Below are 17,585 nucleotides of genomic sequence, written 5' to 3'. Positions count from 1 at the left end.
TTTCTTTTCTCCCAGGGATCTCTGGCCTGCACTGCCTGCTGTCTGAAAAATATCATTTCAAATACTTTGCTTAGTTTTCTAGCTGTTTAAGCAGGAGGGTAAATCCAGTCCCTATTACTCCAGCATAGCCAGAAGCAGAAGCTGCACCAAAGTGAAGTTCATTGAGCATAAAGACCTTTCCTGTCTTACTGATGGCTGCATCATCAGTGCCTATCAAAATGACTGGAGCATAGTAATATTTCCATAGCAACTGATGAATTAATGAACAAATGAATTAAAAGGAGGTTAATCTATTCAGTTGGCGGAAAAGTGCCTTTGGTTTTTAAGTAAAAATAAAAGACACATTTTTCATTTTCACCAAGAACTTCATTGAACAACGTATTCACCCTTTTGTTCCACTACCTTCTGCCATTTTTCAGGCAACTTCATAATTCCATCTTCCCAAAACTTTTTATCTTTTTTGAGCAAAGAACTGTTCCAGGTGCCTTTTACAGTCTTCCAGGGAATTGAAAATTTTTCCATTAAGAGAATTTTGTAAAGAGCAAAATAAATGGAAATCCAAAGGTGCAATGTTTGGTGAATATGGCGGATGAATCAGAACTTCCCAGCCAAGCTGTAACAGTTTTTGCCTCATCAAAGAAACATGCGGTCTTGCGTTATCCTGATGGAAGATTATGCGTTTTCTGTTGACTAATTCTGGACGCTTTTCTTCGAGTGCTGCTTTCAGTTGGTCTAATTGGGAGCAGCACTTGTTGGGATTAACCGTTTGGGTTCCCAGAAGGAGGTCATAATAGAGGACACCCTTCCAACCCCACCATTGACACAACATCACCTTTGGATGAAGACCGGCCTTTGGTGTGGTTGGTGGTGGCTCATTTCGCTTGCCCCATGATCTCTTCTGCTCCACATTATTGTACAGTATCCACTTTTCATCACCCGTGACAATTTGTTTCAAAAACAGAACGTTTTCATTACGTTTCAGTAGAGAATTGCATGCGGAAATACGGTCAAGAAGGTTTTTTTCGCTTGACTTAGGTGGAACCCAAACATCAAAGCGACTTACATAACCAAGCTGGGGCAAATGATTTTCAACGCTTGATTTGGGTATTTTGAGGACGTCGGCTATCTCCCGTGTGGTATAACGCTGATTGTTCTCAATTGATGTCTCAACTTGATTGCTATAAACTTCAATTGGTCTACCCAACCCTGGAGCATCGTCCAGCGAGAAATCTCCAGCATGAAACTTCGCAAACCACTTTTGACATGTTTGATCAGTCACAGCACCTTCTCCATACACTGCACAAATCTTTTATTTCCTTTTTTTCCTCTGTTTTTACCTTTCTTGAAATAATAAAGCATAATATATTGAAAATGTTGCTTTTTTTCTTCCATCTTCAATATTAAAATGCCTACACAAAAATTCACCAACTTTGAGAGAGTGGCATGGACATATATACACTACCAAATGTAAAATAGATAGCTAGTGGGAAGCAGCCGCATAGCACAGGGGGATCAGCTCGGTGCTTTGTGACCACCTAGAGGGGTGGGATAGGGAGGGTGGGAGGGAGATGCAAGAGGGAGGGGATATGGGGATATATGTGTACGTATAGCTGATTCACTTTGTTATACAGCAGAAACTAACACCACTGTAAAGCAATTATACTCCAATAAAGATGTTAAAAAAAATTCACCAACTTTGATGTCTTTTTTTAAATGCATGCTGATAATGACAGCTGTTACAATACAATCTAACAAAATTGTTTCAAATAAAGTTAAAGACAACTAAGTGCTGCTAGAGCCATCTTACGGGAAAAAACGAACGAACATTTTGACCAACCAAATAAATCCTTGATTTTGCTCGTGTTTGGGACCAAGTGACCACAGCTCCTCTTACCTCAGTCAGTTGGGTGAGCTTAAGCCATCTCTCCTTAACTGAATATCTGCTAGTGTAAGCCAAAGTGTCTTCACCAATTCACTCTCGGCCTCCAAAGTCTGGCTTTCATGGTTAATGCAAAAAAAAAAAAAAAAAAAAACCAGCCCTGGGAAATTTAAGAAATTTATCTACGGAGCACATTTTGCGTAATGATTTATAAGAAGTAGGTTCTGCCCATGTTTTAAATAAAATGAACACAGGGTGTTTGTAGGGGAAAGGCTGATGTGAGGAAGGTAAGTGGGTCCTAGTATTGTCACAAGGGAACTGAGCCCAGACAGTCTGTTGATGGGGAAAATATGAGAGGCAAGAGATAAGAAAGAAGCCTATCTATGGAAAAACACAGTCCATATCAGTAGATCAAAACAAATGTGGCCATATACGAAGAAAAATGGTTTCTGCTTTTATTTCCATAGTCACACACTAATTAAGTTAAAAAAATTTATTATCATTATCAACAGCATTTACAAGATCATCTTCTATATGACTATTTGACTTATCCAAAAACCTGATTGTCTTGATTGTAGAGCTTTGTTTTGAATTTATTATACCAGATTTTTAATAACAAATATAAAACAACAGGCTTGTTTTAATAAGCCTAAAAATACGGAGGTAGATAAAGAACAAGATAGAAATCTCCTACTTTAATTGCAATCCCCTGAGGTAACCAATATTAACAGTATATCTTCATACATCTTCCTCTGTTCCTATGAACATACATGAACATATTTACATATACCGTGGGTGGTTGCTGGTTTTATAAAGATGTGAACAAATGAAATATATAACTTTTTTCATTTAATAATAGATTAGAGTCATCCTACCAGATAAATTCATATAGATTTACTTCAGAGTTTTAAATCTAGAGTATGAATGTACTACCATTTATTCAACTGCTCCTCAAATGATATACATTTGGGTGATTTGAGGTTTTTCCACAACATATAATACTGCACTAAACACCCTTGTGATTGCACACTGTTTTAATTTTATCGCCATGGATATCTGAGCCCTGAAATCCAACCTTTCAAACGCTACTTCCTTCCCCCCATCCTCCCTGTCATTTGGAGAAAAGAGCTGAAGGGAGACTAAAGATGAGCTGTGAAAGCCAGTAATTACTCCATACAGCACATGGCCAGCAGCCTCCTGCTACAATATTTACGTGCTATTCCGTTGAGATGGCACTCTGCTCACATGACCCAAATGCAGTTCTCACTCCACCAAGAACACAGCTGAATCCAAACTGCATTGGCAGCTTTGCACATGCTCCGTCTGGCCCTGTGAATCCTCACTCACCCATTGAGATTTCTTTTGGTTTAAAACAACACACCAGCTGCTGAGGCTCCGTTACCTCCAGTATTTTCCTGGCCCAGATCCAAGGCAGGTGGCCCTCTATGAAAACCATTTTTCAAGGTTTGAGCTTTTTTTTTCTGTATTTGTTGGGGGATAGAGTGTGTATAATATTTACACGTGGGTATAGCTGATGAGTGAGACCATAGGAAGTAACTCTTTTTCCTGTCAGGTATTACAGGAATAACATTTACCTATTTCCATCATTTGCCTTGACAAAGACCGGCAGCTCTAATGCACCCTTAATTCTCAAACAGAGGTCTTGGCACGGGATGCTGTAACTGACTGTTGTGTTGACTGTAATGTGTAAGATGGTGTTTTCTCCTCTCTAGAGACCTGGATGCTTTTTGCCATTCTGATGGTAAATGATGAGACAGGCAACCATGGATTTCAGCACTCCATCTGTGTTTGATCAGCAAAAAGGTAAAAACGCTGCTTTAACTCACCCTTGGTTCTTTGCATCTTTAGTCCAACGGTAGGGATTTGCACTTGTACAGGGAGAGAGAGTAATGTGTGTGTGTGTCTGTGTGTGGGTGTGGGTGTGTGGGTGTGATGTGGGAAGAGGATTTCACATAGGAAACAAACCTGTTCTAAATGTTCACTTCTCATTTGATAAGCATTTAGAAGGGAAAAATAAGCTTATGGTCTATTAGTCTTGCTAAAGTGCTCCTACCTACAAATTTTAAAAATTGGGTTTCAAGCACACCAGCTATTTCAGATAGTATCATCTTTATTCTCATTAGCTTTTTGTTCAAATCTTTAAAATATATACATTATAATAAGTAACATAAACCCAATATCTCATTGCTATAGTTTCATAAATATCTCTTGATTCCCTTCAGGAATATATGTTGCCCAGATTTATGCTGTAGTTGATATATTATCTCATCCGAGGTTGTGTAATGACTTATCACTATGTTATTATTTGCAGTGAAAGGATATATCTTTCTTACTCATAATTCCCAGCGTGGAAGTAATTTTCCACACAAAACGATTGCTGTGAAATTGATCCATCCTTATAAAAAACATGTATTCAGCCATTCAGTCTGTGCCTGTACATTTTGCATATGAAGTGTGTGCGTGTATGCATATATGTATATTATATATATACCTATGTGTAATTATGCATCTTTTCTCTGTAAGTACAGAACATTTCCATTCTTTAAATGTAAGTAATATTTTAGAAGATTTTTAAAAAACATATCTGATATCTAAACCACTTTCAATACCCTCTGAGTATTCCTCAGAATCCTAAGATCCTTTGGTCATTTACCTGTTTTGGCTACACCGTGAAAATGGTGGTCTGCAAAAGCCTCATTAAGAAAAGTCATTGCTTCTTTCCTTTTCCCTTTTCCTGCTCTAGGCCATAGTGTGTTTACTACCTACCCTTCAAGCTACATCTGGTTTCATGGGTGAATTATTTCAGTTCAGTGCTTTGTCAAGTTACAGACTTACATTTAGATTTCCGAGTAACTACTGTGTGTGTGTGTGTGTGTGTGTGTGTGTGTGTGTGTGTGTGTGTGTGTGTATCTTCAGGATGTGCCAGTTTACACAGCATTGGGCTAGGAACACCATAGAGAAAGTGATTGTTACAGTTGTGCCCACCACATCCTTTGTACAGTTTGTATCACTGACGGCAATCAGCAAAAGTGAAAATATGCTTAGATCCAAAGACCTCATACTGGCTAAAAAATGACATTTTTGAGCTGTGCAATTCAAAGAGAAACACAATGGGTTTATTTTTTAAGACTAATTTGAGGGAGCTAGAACTGACTGCAGAGCACTAGCCCCTCGTAATGAAGCCATCTGTTCCAGTGTTGTGTCTCCTAACAGGACTGAGCCCAAAACATAGTTAAAATATTAATTTATAATATTTATTTTCTTAAAACACCTTTCATGTGAGCAATTCACAGCTATTTCTCCACCCTAGACCTGATTCTTCCCCTTGTAAGTTAACCCTCTCCCTGACACCTCCATCTCTATTTTTCAATCATTTCTCTCCAGAGGTGCTGTGGTATGGTGGAAATAGCATGGGCGACGTAGGTTAGAATGGCAGAATAACTACTTCTTAGCTGTGTGATCTTAGCAAGTTACCTGACCTCTCTGGGCCTTAATTGCCTCAGCAGTAAAATAAAGGAAACGATGCTCACCTAGCAAGGTTGTTGTGAGAATCTAAAATAATGTACAAAAAGCACCTGTCACATTGCCTGATATGCATTAACTACTTTCAAACTGTGGCTGCTTTTGTTATTATCGTTGCTGTTATAATTATTACCACCCTCGACTGTGAGTTCTTCAAATGTGGAAGACTATTCACCTCTCTATCTCTAGCTTGAATTTAGCAGTCCTCAGAACAAATGAGGGTTTAGTTAAGGCCAGTCGACTATACTACATTAATTATTTTCTTTAGAACTCCAGAGTACCATTTAGAGCAACCCCCAGAACAACAGTTAACTAAATGATACCTGAATAGTTCTATTATCACATTAACCCTTCCACCTTCTTAAAAGCATGAAAGGCCATAATAGGTTTAGACCATTGCATAGATTCTAAATACCATATTGTTGGGCAAAACCATGGTGAAGTGACTTTCTCCTGAAAAGTTGAGTATGGGTAGGGCTTTAGTAGAGGATTTTCCTTGAATTCCTAATATCCGGGGAATCAAAGCTCTAGTGTCCACTAGCTTTACATGCAGGTGTTGACAAAAGACATTACATCTGGAAAGATCTTAGAAGTCTTGTAAGACCGCTGCGACAGCATCGCCTTTATGGAATGTAGATATCGGCATTTAGGTATGACTTTGTGTCCTATTTTATTTTGCCTTCAAAAGAAAAACACTATCAAAAACCAAGGAAGTCCATGGTGTTCTCCACAACGGGTTGGCATTTGACTTGTTTGAATTATGTATGGAAAGTCATTGACTGTGGATTGTTCCCGAGGTTGGCTTGATTTTTATTTTTGATTCTGAGCCATTGCACCCTCTACCAGCTGTTAATTCATCATGGGGGTGGGGGGGAAGGAAATGTTGCATTGCTGTCCGTAAGCTTTTTTATTATTTTTTATTAGAATTATTAAAGACTTGGCTTTCTCCTTTCATCACTGTGAGATTACAGATCTACCTGAAATGTAACATTGAAAAGAAAAACTTGGCCACATATAAAAATCACCTAGGCAGTTTTTGAAAATCCTGATGCCTGGATTCCACCACTGGATATTCCAGTTTATTTGGTGAGGGGCATGGCCAGACAAAGCTCCCCGGGAAGTTCTAATGTACAACAAAGACTGAGAACCGCTCATTCCATCCATCCCCCTAAGATCTCAGATGGGAAAAGTGAAGCACTGAGAGGTTAAAATGGGGGCCAATTTATGATCATAACACACAGCTAATTAGTAACAGAGGGGACTGAGACCCAGGTGTTCGCTATCCAGACAGCAGACTAAGAAGTTTCTTTCCAAGGGCAATCTCTGGCCTTAACAGCTACTTTGAGGTGGAGGTAGGGCTCAGGCAGCTCTGGCTTATGGTTGCCCAGAGAATGGTCAGCAATGTGCACTTGGAAACTATGATGAATAATGACCTTCAGTTTGGCTCAAACCAAAACCAGGTGGATTTGGTAAGTCTGAGTCCCTCCAATTGCATTTTTCTATTTTTCTCTTTAGCAGAGGTAATAAGACAACCCCATGCCAGGGGCTCGGGGACAGATGGACATTTGCTCTAGTCCAGTCTCAGTCCTCATCCCAGTTGCACGGACTTGGACAAACTGGTTGATCTTCTCATCTGTGAGATGTGGATAATATTATACATTCACAGGGTTGCTAGGAGGCTTAAAGATTGTGTTATCTTCCTGGCCAAGAGGATTCGGCTGTGTCTCTGGCTTGCCCTGTGAAGCTGTGAGGGAGGAAGCCTGGGTCTTCAGAGCTCTCCACTCCGGCTTTGTGCTTCTTACTTTCACCACGGCAACATCTCTCTGGTCCCACGTGTTCTCCCTGGCTGTCTTCCCTCTCAAAGCCCACACACAGAAAAGGACCTGTAGTAAAATCATTTACTACAGAACACAGAGGTTCCTACTGAAGTTGAGACTTCAGTTATGTAACCAAAGATCCCTGCATGAGGAGGAACCCAGGCCTCAGAGAGAAGACAGAAACGACAAGGGAGGTCCCAAGGGCCTCACCCAGCCCCGCCCTGCCCCAGCTCTGTAAGAAGGGTTTGAGGAAGCTGAGCAGTGTGTCTGCAGGCACCTCTGGGGGGTGTGGCCCACCCTTACAGGTTTTTCTCTGGTAGAGCTGTTGTGAGAATGCGAGGAGGGGCTCGGCCCTCCAGCCCAGATTTATACAGAGCATCGTGTCCTAGGGCTGCTCTAACAAATTACCGTAAACTGAGTGGCTTCAGACAAGAGAAATGCAATCTCTCACAGCTCTGGAAGCCAGCAGTATGAAATCAAGATGTCAGCAGGGCGTGTGCTCCTTCCGAAGGCTCTAGGGAAGAGTCCTTCCTTGTCTCCTCCAGCTTCTAACTGCCGTGGCTTCATCACCCCAATCCGCCTCCATCTTCACATGGCCTTTTCCTCTGCATGTGTGTCTGAGAACTCCCTCTGCCTCTCTCTTATAACAGTACATGTGCTTGCATTTAGGGCCCACCCAGATACGCCAGGATAAGCTTCTACTCTCAAAATCCTTAACTCAATCTTTCAACATGTGAGGTGACATGCACTCTTTTGCCATATGAGGTCATAGTCACAGGTCCCAGGGACTAGGACATGGATATACCTTCAAGGCCACTATTCAGCCTGCTACTTGGCATGAAAAAAGGTCAGATCTCAAGTTCCTTCTCAGAGGTATACAGTCTCATGGCTGGGTTTTTGGTAAAATCTATTCTCATTTAAGTCGGAAGAAAGGTTGGCATTTGGGAGGTGGGATGGAAAGGGCCTAAGATAAAATGGCAAAACTGAGGTTCAAGCCTAAACCTGTCTGACTTCAAAACCCATCTTTTTTCTACTGCAATACTCTTCCTTGATCAACCATACATTTTAATGAAGAAATAAGCCATTAACAAAAATTTAAATTAATGAAGCATATATTTTTACAATCAAGCTGTTATCCCTTGTATTGTGGATTTTTAAAACTCCCACATGCATATGTGCTGGTTCTAATTTCCAACTTTTCATCCAAACTGGGAACACCAAACAAAAAGAATTTAGAGTGCACAGATATGCACTTTGCTGAAAAAGCAAAAGTTAAAATTCTGATGTGACAAAGGAAGAATGCCTCCAAAGGAAGAATAAGCAAATTTTCAAAGGGGTTTGGGAAGGAAGTAGAGAAAAGGCAGGCAAAGGAGACAGGAAAGAGAGGGGATGACTTGGGCTCAGTTGATTTGGGGCACAGACCTTGAACGGGATGAAACCCAGGAACACTGAGGAGAATTCTGTGATTGGTTTTCAGATTGATTGGTCCAGATACAGGAAGATTAGCTGGCAGGTGACCATTCCAGAGGTTCAGAAGCAGATTATCTGCTGCCTGTGGGAAAATGTTCAGCCTTCTCCCTCTCTTGGTCGAGAAAGAGGAACAGAGGAAAGAAGTAACAGGAGAAGAATTCTTTTTGCAATTTTCTTGCCCACTCAAGACCTAACCCGGGCAAACACGTTGCCTGGAAGCCTGCCCCTCCCCCTCCTCTGCCTCCTTCTTTGTCCTCTTTCCAGCACACAGGAACTTCCCTTCCATCAGCCAGCTCCTGAGAAAGGCTGTGACACATCAATCCACTCCCAGCCCCTCTTCTGGACCTAACTAGAGGGAAGCCCCTGACTGATCTTATCCAATTACCATTCACTGGCTTAGAGAACCATGAAACCGAAAGTGATTCAGTGGATTGGGGTTGAGGGGAGTTGTGTCGTTGTCAGCATTTCCCACCATAGGACAACTACAGTCTCCTCGGGAATGGGGCCTCTTGCCTGACTATGCTTCGCAAGAAGGAGAATCTGGGAGTGGTACGCAGAGGGAATGAAGGCCCACCTGGTGAGCCAGATCTCCTGAATCAACCCTGATGTTATGTCCCACAACTTGGCTAGATCAACTTCAGAAGGCAAATCCTCAGCTTAGCCCCTTGTCTGGAAGTCAGCTGGGTCACCACACTGAGCTTTTCCTACCATCTCTATTCGTTAACTCCATATTTCTTCAGTAATTATTAAACAACTGTGTTGATGAACTGATATCCATAGATTTTCCCTTTGAGGCAACCATTTGGATGCAAGGATATTTTAATGGAGCCTAAAGGAAGAACCACTAAACTTGTAGCTATTTTTATTCCCAAACAAGTAGAAAAACAAACCTCTCACCCATCCGCAAATATAGGACAAGGTGAGGAGGTAAGGGTCTAGGTGCACTGAGGCCCAAGGTTGGTGTAAAAGATGGGTATGGGCTAGACACCGTGTTGCAGAAAGACCACATCCACCCAGGAGTCATGTTTAGCACACTTGTAAGCCTAATAAATAGGTCTGTGTGCTTAATAAGGGCCCTAACTTTGTTTTCTCTGTAAAATTTTAAAATGTCAGTTGCTTATTGATGAGGCCACTCTTGTTTTATTGGGTCCATTGGGGGAAGAAGTGAAGGGACAATGTTCCAATCTACATGGGAACTATTTCCATTCCTAAAAGTATCCTCAGAATTTAAAAAATATACACATATAACATTTAATAGCATTCTAATGCTTTTTTAACTTTTTGTTTGAAAATAATTTCAAACTTAAGGAAACATTGTAAGATCAGTATAAAGAACACTGTCTTTTACCTAGATTCACCTGTTAACATTTTACCCCATTTGCTTTATTGTTAGCTCTTTCTCTGTGTCCATCTCTACATCTCTTTGTATCTCTCTGTTTCTCTATCTGCCTCTCTGCCTCTTTCTCTATATGTATGTATGTATATGCTTATTTGTGTGTGTGTGTGTATACATGTGTATGTACTTTTATCTCATCTGCCTGCATTCCAATTTTGTCTATTGATCCAATAATGTCTTTTATAGCATTTTACCCCCAGTACAGGATCCAGTCTAGGATTAGGTACTACATTTAGTTATCAGGCCTCTTTAGTCTCCTTTAACCTGGAACATTTCTTTAGACTTTCTTTGTCTTTTATGACATTGACATTTTTGAACTTATAGTCTCTCTCTTTTTTTAATACCAAGTTCCTCTTTATGGGTTTGTCTGACGCTCCCTCACAACTAGATTTAGATTATGCATTCCCAGCCAGAACACCACATGGGCAACGTATCCATCTCAGGTTATCACAATATGGTTTAAATTCTTTTAGATGGTAATTTGATGTTACAGGTGTTGCACTATTAGATATCAACTGGTTCTTACAGAGTTTTTTAAGTACTGGGGTTTCTTTCTAAATGTAAAATTAGCATCACCTTCTTCAAAATATTCAAGCAATACAAAAAAGAATTCAGTATAGCAAGTGTTGTATTCTGTTAACTAGCAAAGGGCTCTGTTCTTCAGAGTCTCTTAGCCCCAGCCTGTTCCCAGCTTCTCGGCTGCCAAGATAAACCCTAGCAACTCAACCTCCATAGCTTCCAAATGGAGACAGAGATCAGGCCAAGAATATTAACCAGTAGTAATAATCAGAAGAAGAGCGATAACTCTGGTTTATTAAGCAGCTCCCATTTATTAAACCAGACACTGTGCAAAACTTTCACTCCTATCATCTCACTGGATCCTCAACACAGCCTGTGAGATAGATTCCATTTCTAGTCCATCTGAGGTTACATGACTTATCCAAGGCCACACAGGACAAAGGCAAAGCTCCCATTTTTAACTCTGGTTTCTGACCCCCAAGCCTTCCTCACACTCTTGTTCACCATGAAGTTATACTTTTTGGATTCTTATAACCCACCTCATCAATCCCTTCCTTCATGACTCCTAGCACAAAAGAAAATCAAGGTGATGGCAGCTCCCCAGGGCTGAGCTTCCATTTGCAATGAGTTCTGCCCAGTAGGCTCAGCTTAGTGACAGGCCGACCTCTTCCATGGTAGGTGTGGATCCAGTCTTATAGCAACCTGCCTTTAGAGCAGAGAAAGACACCAGAATCCCAGGAGGAGGAGGAGGTGGCTAAAAGCGTAGAATTCAATGGAATTCGACCTGGGGAACTGATGTGATGGGAATTGGGAATTTGTAAGGTCAGGTCTTGGCTTCCACCCCAGAAGCTTCTGAAGCCAGGTTCTTTATCATTTTCCTACTCAACCTATTTGTTCTGTGCAGCAACAGGTTAACATTTCTCCAAGAGACATTTCAGAGGGCCCCGACTCTGTAATCAAGGTCACAAATAAATAGCAATTGATAAAGAGGAAAGAGAATTATTTTAACCTTGACATCCTAAGCTTTGATCCTGGGTGACCCCAAGATCATTCCTCTGTTCTCTAACTCACAACAGTAAATCAGAACACAGTTTGGTGTTCAGAAAACAACAACAAAAACACCTTACTTTTAAGAATCATGAGAGGAACACCTGAAATTCATCTGAAATGACATTTTTATCCTTCTTACTTAGTGCTATTCAAGTCAGCTGACTCAGCATGACCACTACGCAGAGGTCTGGGGATGGGCTCGCAGCTGTCTGCTTTCAGGTGGTCACTGCAGAAGCCGGTCCAGATCCTGGAAGTGTTTTGTCTTAGAATAGTAGTAACTTGTAGAATTGAAAGGAACTCAGTGAATGTGTAATCCAGCTCCCTCACTTTTTACATGTAAACGCTGAAACAGAGGGGTTAGCAGTGGTACAGTGTACTGGACTGTAATGGCCACTGGAGTGACACCAAACAATTCAAGTCCCAGTGCTGCCACTCTTTTTTTTTTTTTTTTTTTTTTGCGGTACGCGGGCCTCTGACTGTTGTGGCCCCTCCCGCTGCGGAGCACAGGCTCCGGATGCGCAGGCTCAGCGGCCATGGCTCACGGGCCCAGCCGCTCCGCGGCATGCGGGATCTTCCCGGTCCGGGGCACGAACCCGCGTCCCCTGCATCGGCAGGCGGACTCCCAACCACTGCGCCACCAGGGAAGCCCCTGCCACTCTTTTTACCGACCCTTTCCAGTCAGGCCCCAGCAACGGTCCTTCTGCTGGTGTCATTGGAGCCAACAGAATGAGCCTGAGTTTGGTTCGGAAGTAAAGGCGAGTTTTCTTCTTTGCTCAAAGAATGGAGAAACACGAGCTCACTCTCTAGAGGACCTGCTGTCCCTACAGGCTGTGGGCGGGGCTGCTTTATAGGATCTCCTCAGCGGAGGGGGCGGAGCTCTCCCAGGGCGGGCACAGCCATACCGCTCGGGCTCCAGAGCGCAGGCCCGGAGCAGCGTCTCTGCCCACGGCCGGCGGCCATCTTGAATTGAGGTGGTGTGTGCAGCGGCGCTTCTGCCCACGCCCAGAGCTGAGGCGTCTCGCACGGGCGCTTCACCCGAGGAGGAACTCTGGTCTGAAGAGACAAGTACCAGTACGAGGCCTCTGCTCGCGGCTCCCTGTGAGCAAGTGAAACCAGACTAATGACAAAGGAACAAGAAAAAAGGTTAGACTGTATTTTATTACCCAGCTTCTATTTTTCCATGAATTGTTAGTGGGCTATGCTGGTGACACTTACTGTGTGACCCAGCTGTTTAACATCTCTATACCTCACTTTCCTACCTTGTAAATTAAGATGGTGCTATTACAAAGGATTGTTTATAAAGATTGAATTAAGGAATACCTGCAACCACTGCTGGCCCATAGTAATCACTCAGTAACTGCGAGAGGGTGTTATGAGTTTGTTATAAAGGTGGTTATAACAGTCTTCAGAGGATTGTTAGAAAGATTCAATGACATAATACATACAAAGCACTTGGAACCATGCCTGGCCCAGAGTAACCACTTACCAAGTGCTAGTGATTCTTATAGATGACTTACCTAAGGTCATATGGACAACCGGTCTTCCCTGGTCAAGAGAACATCCAACCCTCAAGTTACCTCCCCCTCTGTAATGAATTCATAGCATAGCACTCCTTTTTTAAATTTTATTTTTTAATTTTTATATAATTTTTAAAGGTTAATTTCCATTTACAGTTATTACAAAATATTGTCTATATTCACCATGTGTACAGTATAGCCTTGAGCCTATCTTATATACAATAGTTTGTACCTCCTACTGCCCCCTTCCTCCCTACCACCACCCACTGTTAATCACTAGTTTGTTCTCTGTATCTGTGAGTCTGCTGCTTTTTTGTTGTATTCACTAGTTTGTTGTCTTTTTTAGATTCCACATATAAGTGATATACAGTCTTTCTCTGTCTGACTTATTTCACTTAGCATAAGGCCCTCCAACTCATCCATGTTGCTGCAAATGTCAACATTTCATTCCTTTTTATGGCTGAGTAGTATTCCATTGTATATATACTCCACATCTTCTTTATCCATTCATCTGTTGACAGACACTTAGGTTGCTTCTGTATCTTGGCAATTGTAAATAATGCTGCTATGAACATTGGGGTACATGTCGCTTTTTGAATTAGTGTTTTTGTTATATTCGGATATAAGCCCAGGAGTGGAATTGCTCGGTTGTATGGTAACCCTGTTTTTAGTTTTTTGAGAAACCTCCATACTGTTTTCCACAGTGGCTGCACCAATTTACATTCCCACCAACAGTGTAGATGGGTTTCCTTTTCTCTACATCCTTGACAACATTTGTTACTTGTGTTCTTTTTGACAATGGCCATTCTGGCAGGTGTGAGGTGATGTCTCATTGTGGTTTTGATTTGCATTCCCTGATGATTAGCGATGTTGAGAATCTTTTCTTTTGTGTGTGTGTGTGTGTGTGTGTGTGTGTGTGTGTGTGTGTGCAATTGCTTTTATAAACAAATTTTAGGCTGGAATAAGGAGCTCCTAGTTCATCATGTTGGAGATTGTCCTTGCTGCTATAGGCTGTTGAAGTGTGCCTCCCTTATGATCTGGTTGATGTGGGAATAAGGACCGTGGCATACCGCATACTCCTCATATAAGGACTGAGGGGTACTCTTGTTGAGTTCAGCAGTGATCTGGTTTAAGCTGCTTTCTGATACAATTCTGTTTCTGGGGAATTAACACTGCTGCTCCTGTCATTATCATTGCTTGAACATGCACACACTTTGGTTCCTCTTAGTGGTTCCTTCCTTATTGTGTTTCGTTGCATCCTGAGACTCCTGAAAAACAGGGTTTCTCTTACTCCTTTTGGACTGGGGAGAATGGTGATTGTCCTCTTTATTATCATTCCTTCTTCTTTTCTGCTTATTGTTCAGTGACTGTGTTTCTAATTCCAACAGCATGTCGGTAATTGGGTCTACATTCATATTTAGGACAGAGAATACATTAGTACTGGCCAAAGTGGCCCTGGCAGAATTGGCCGAAGAAGCAAAGCAGGATGATGGTGAGGACCAGAGATGGACCAGTACAGGCCAAAGTTGCCCTGTAAAAAACATTCTGGCATGGCATACCTCCCTAGTCCTGGCCCCAAAACCCTAGAAACCTTGAGTATCTTTTCATGTACCTGTTGGCCATCTGCATTTCCTTTTTGGAAAAATGTCTATTCAGTTCTTCTGCTCTTTTTTTTTTTTTTTTTTGGCTGCGCTGGGTCTTTGTTGCTGCGTGTGGCCTTTCTCTAGTTGTAGTGAGCGGGGGCTACTCTTCATTGCGGTGCACGTGCTTCTCATTGCAGTGGCTTCTCTCATTGCAGAGCACAGGCTCTAGGCACTTGGGCTTCAGCAGTTGTGGCACATGGGCTTAGTTGCTCCGCAGTATGCGGAATCTTCCCGGACCAGGGCTCGAACCCGTGTCCCCTGCATTGGCAGGCGGATTCTTAACCACTGTGCCACCAAGGAAGTCCCTTCTGCCCAGTTTTTAATCAGTTTTTTTTTTAATGTTGAGTTATGTGAACTATTTATATATGTTGGATATTAATCCTTTATCAGTCATATCATTTGCAAATATTTTGTCCCATTCAGTAGATTGTCTTTGTCGATGGTTTCCTTTGCTGTGCAAAGCTTTGGAGTTTAATTAGGTCCCATTTGTTTATTTTTGCTTTTATTTCCTTTACTTTAAGAGACAGATCCAAAAAAATATTGCTGTGATTTATGTCAAAGGGTGTTCTGCCTATGTTTTCCTCTAGGAGTTTTATAGTATCCGGTCTCACATTTAGGTCTTTAATCCATTTTGAGTTTACTTTTGTATATGGTGTTAGAGAATGTTCTGATTTCATTCTTTTACATGTAGCTGTCCAGTTTTCCCAGCACCACTTACTGAAGAGACTGTCTTTTCTCCATTGTATATTCTTGCCTCCTTTGTCATAGATTAATTGACCATAAGTGTCTGGGTTTATTTCTGAGCTCTATATTCTTTTTTTTTTTTTTTTTTTGGCTGCATTGGGTCTTTGTTGCTGCATGCGGGCTTTCTCTAGTTGCAGTGACCGGGGGCTACTCTTGGTTGCTGTGCACAGGCTTCTCATTGCAGTGGCTTCTCTTGTTGCGGAGCATGGGCTCTAGGTGTGTGGGCTTCAGTAGTTGTGGCATGCGGGCTCAGTAGTTGTGGCTCACGGGCTCTAGAACACAGGCTTAGTAGTTGTGGTTCATGGGCTTAGTTGCTCCGCGGCATGTGGGATCTTCCCAGACCAGGGCTCAAACCCGTGTCCCCTGCATTGGCAGGTGGATTCTTAACCACTGCGCCACCAGGGAAGTCCCATCTGGGCTCTATATTCTTTTCCATTGATCTAGGTGTCTGTTTTTGATAGCACTACTTTTTGTTTGGAAATTGGAAGGGGCAGAATTTGCCTAGCAAGAAAACCACATCAGAAAGAAAATAATTCCCAGAAAAGCTCACAGGTCTTGGACTACTTCTACTTTCCCTTTCCTCTTTTTCTGGAGTTCTATCCTCTCAGTCTAAGACTTGCCTTCTAGATATAACTCATCCCATTGCTTAAAAGCCAGCCTACCTGTTAGCTTCCACTTTCCATGCTGGTGCCAGGCAGGTTTCTAGACTTTCTATGCTGTTCTAGGAATCGATCTAGTCTTGAAGCACAATCTTACTTTTAAAATTATTATAGTTTCATAATGTTTTACGATTTGATAGAGAAATCTTCCTTTGACACTTTTTTCAATTTTTTTTGTTTTTTTTTCAAATTTTTTTTTGTTTTCCTCTTTTTGTTTGTTTTTGCTTTTGGTGTAGTAATACATTCACACAATTTCAAGGTATAAAACAATGTACAGTGAAAAATCTCCCTTCACACCAACCCCTCCAGCCATCCAAATCCCCTCCTGGAAGCAAAACAATGTAAGCAGTTTCTTATATGTCCTTACAAAGGGATTCTATGTATAGATAAGCAAATACTTAAGTATATTCTTTTTTTTCTTCTTCAAAGCATAAATTTATCCATTTATTTTTACAAGTGAAAGTCAGTATCATTTTTCTGAGCCCGCCCCCCAAAAAAACTTTTGGAACTTGCACTGAAATGACATTAAACTTAAAAATGAATCTGTATAATAATTAAAATTAGTTATACTATTTAGTTCTCCTATCTGGAAACATGGCATGTATCTTCATGAATCCAACTCTTTTCTTAGTTCCTTATTTAGATTCTGAATATTTATTACTGGGTATTTTATATTTTCATTTTAGTGCGTTATTTTCAACGTAAGGAGGAGTTAGTTTTCCTCATATTATTTAATATAGAAGAACTATTTAGTTTCATATTTATTTTTAAATCTGGCTAACTTATTAATTCTAATGGTTCTCTGGTTAATTCTCTTGTGCCATCCTGGTGCACAGGATGAAACCAGATGGACTGGTTTAAGATCCTGCTCTGCCATTTAATAGCTGTACAACTTAGGGGAAATTATTAAAGCTCTCTGTGCTTCAATTCCCTCATCTGTAAATAGGGTAAAGATACTACCTACTTCATAAAATTGTTGAAATAAATAAATAGCTTAATTCAAAGGAAACTGTTAGGACAGTGCAAAGAACATGAGTAAAAGTTAGCTTTGATTAAACTTTGATAATTTTGCTCTTTATGATTATTATCTCATTTCTTTTTGCTTCATATATTACTGCATTAGATAAAATTTGTCTTCTTTCTTTCCCTATTTTTTCACTATTAGGTGTGGTGTTTGAAATTGATTAGAAACAAATGTAGTTAATCATATTGATAATGAAATCTTTTATTCCTAGTTGTTAAGCTTTTTTAAGGAACAGATATCAAATTTTATTAAATGCCTTTCTATTCTTTATTCATATAATCATATATTTCCCCTTTGTTCTACTGATGTGATATATTTTATTAA

General features: G+C 41.0%; 2 protein-coding genes across 2 annotated transcripts in view; one reads left to right on the top strand and one right to left on the bottom strand.

Moving 5' to 3' along the window:
• Window positions 1-3,645: 3,645 nt before the first annotated feature.
• Window positions 3,646-17,585, top strand: part of ANKRD55 (ankyrin repeat domain 55) — a 100,984-nt gene continuing 87,044 nt past the window's right edge. The window contains exon 1 of the mRNA XM_060142965.1: window positions 3,646-3,703. Within this exon, the coding sequence (XP_059998948.1) occupies window positions 3,646-3,703 (58 nt within the window). The remainder of the gene's footprint in view (window positions 3,704-17,585) is intronic.
• On the bottom strand, window positions 10,192-14,582 carry LOC132517876 (protein FAM104B-like; the record flags this gene model as incomplete). Its single annotated transcript, XM_060145927.1, has 2 exons — window positions 14,450-14,582; window positions 10,192-10,208 (listed from the first exon to the last, which is right to left on the bottom strand). Coding segments are annotated over exons 1-2 (150 nt in total), but the record flags the coding sequence as incomplete, so codon positions are not given.

This window comes from Lagenorhynchus albirostris, chromosome 3 (assembly GCF_949774975.1).
Source record: "Lagenorhynchus albirostris chromosome 3, mLagAlb1.1, whole genome shotgun sequence".
In the NCBI taxonomy this organism is placed as follows: domain Eukaryota; kingdom Metazoa; phylum Chordata; class Mammalia; order Artiodactyla; family Delphinidae; genus Lagenorhynchus; species Lagenorhynchus albirostris.
This window is presented reverse-complemented; position numbering and strand designations above follow the sequence as displayed.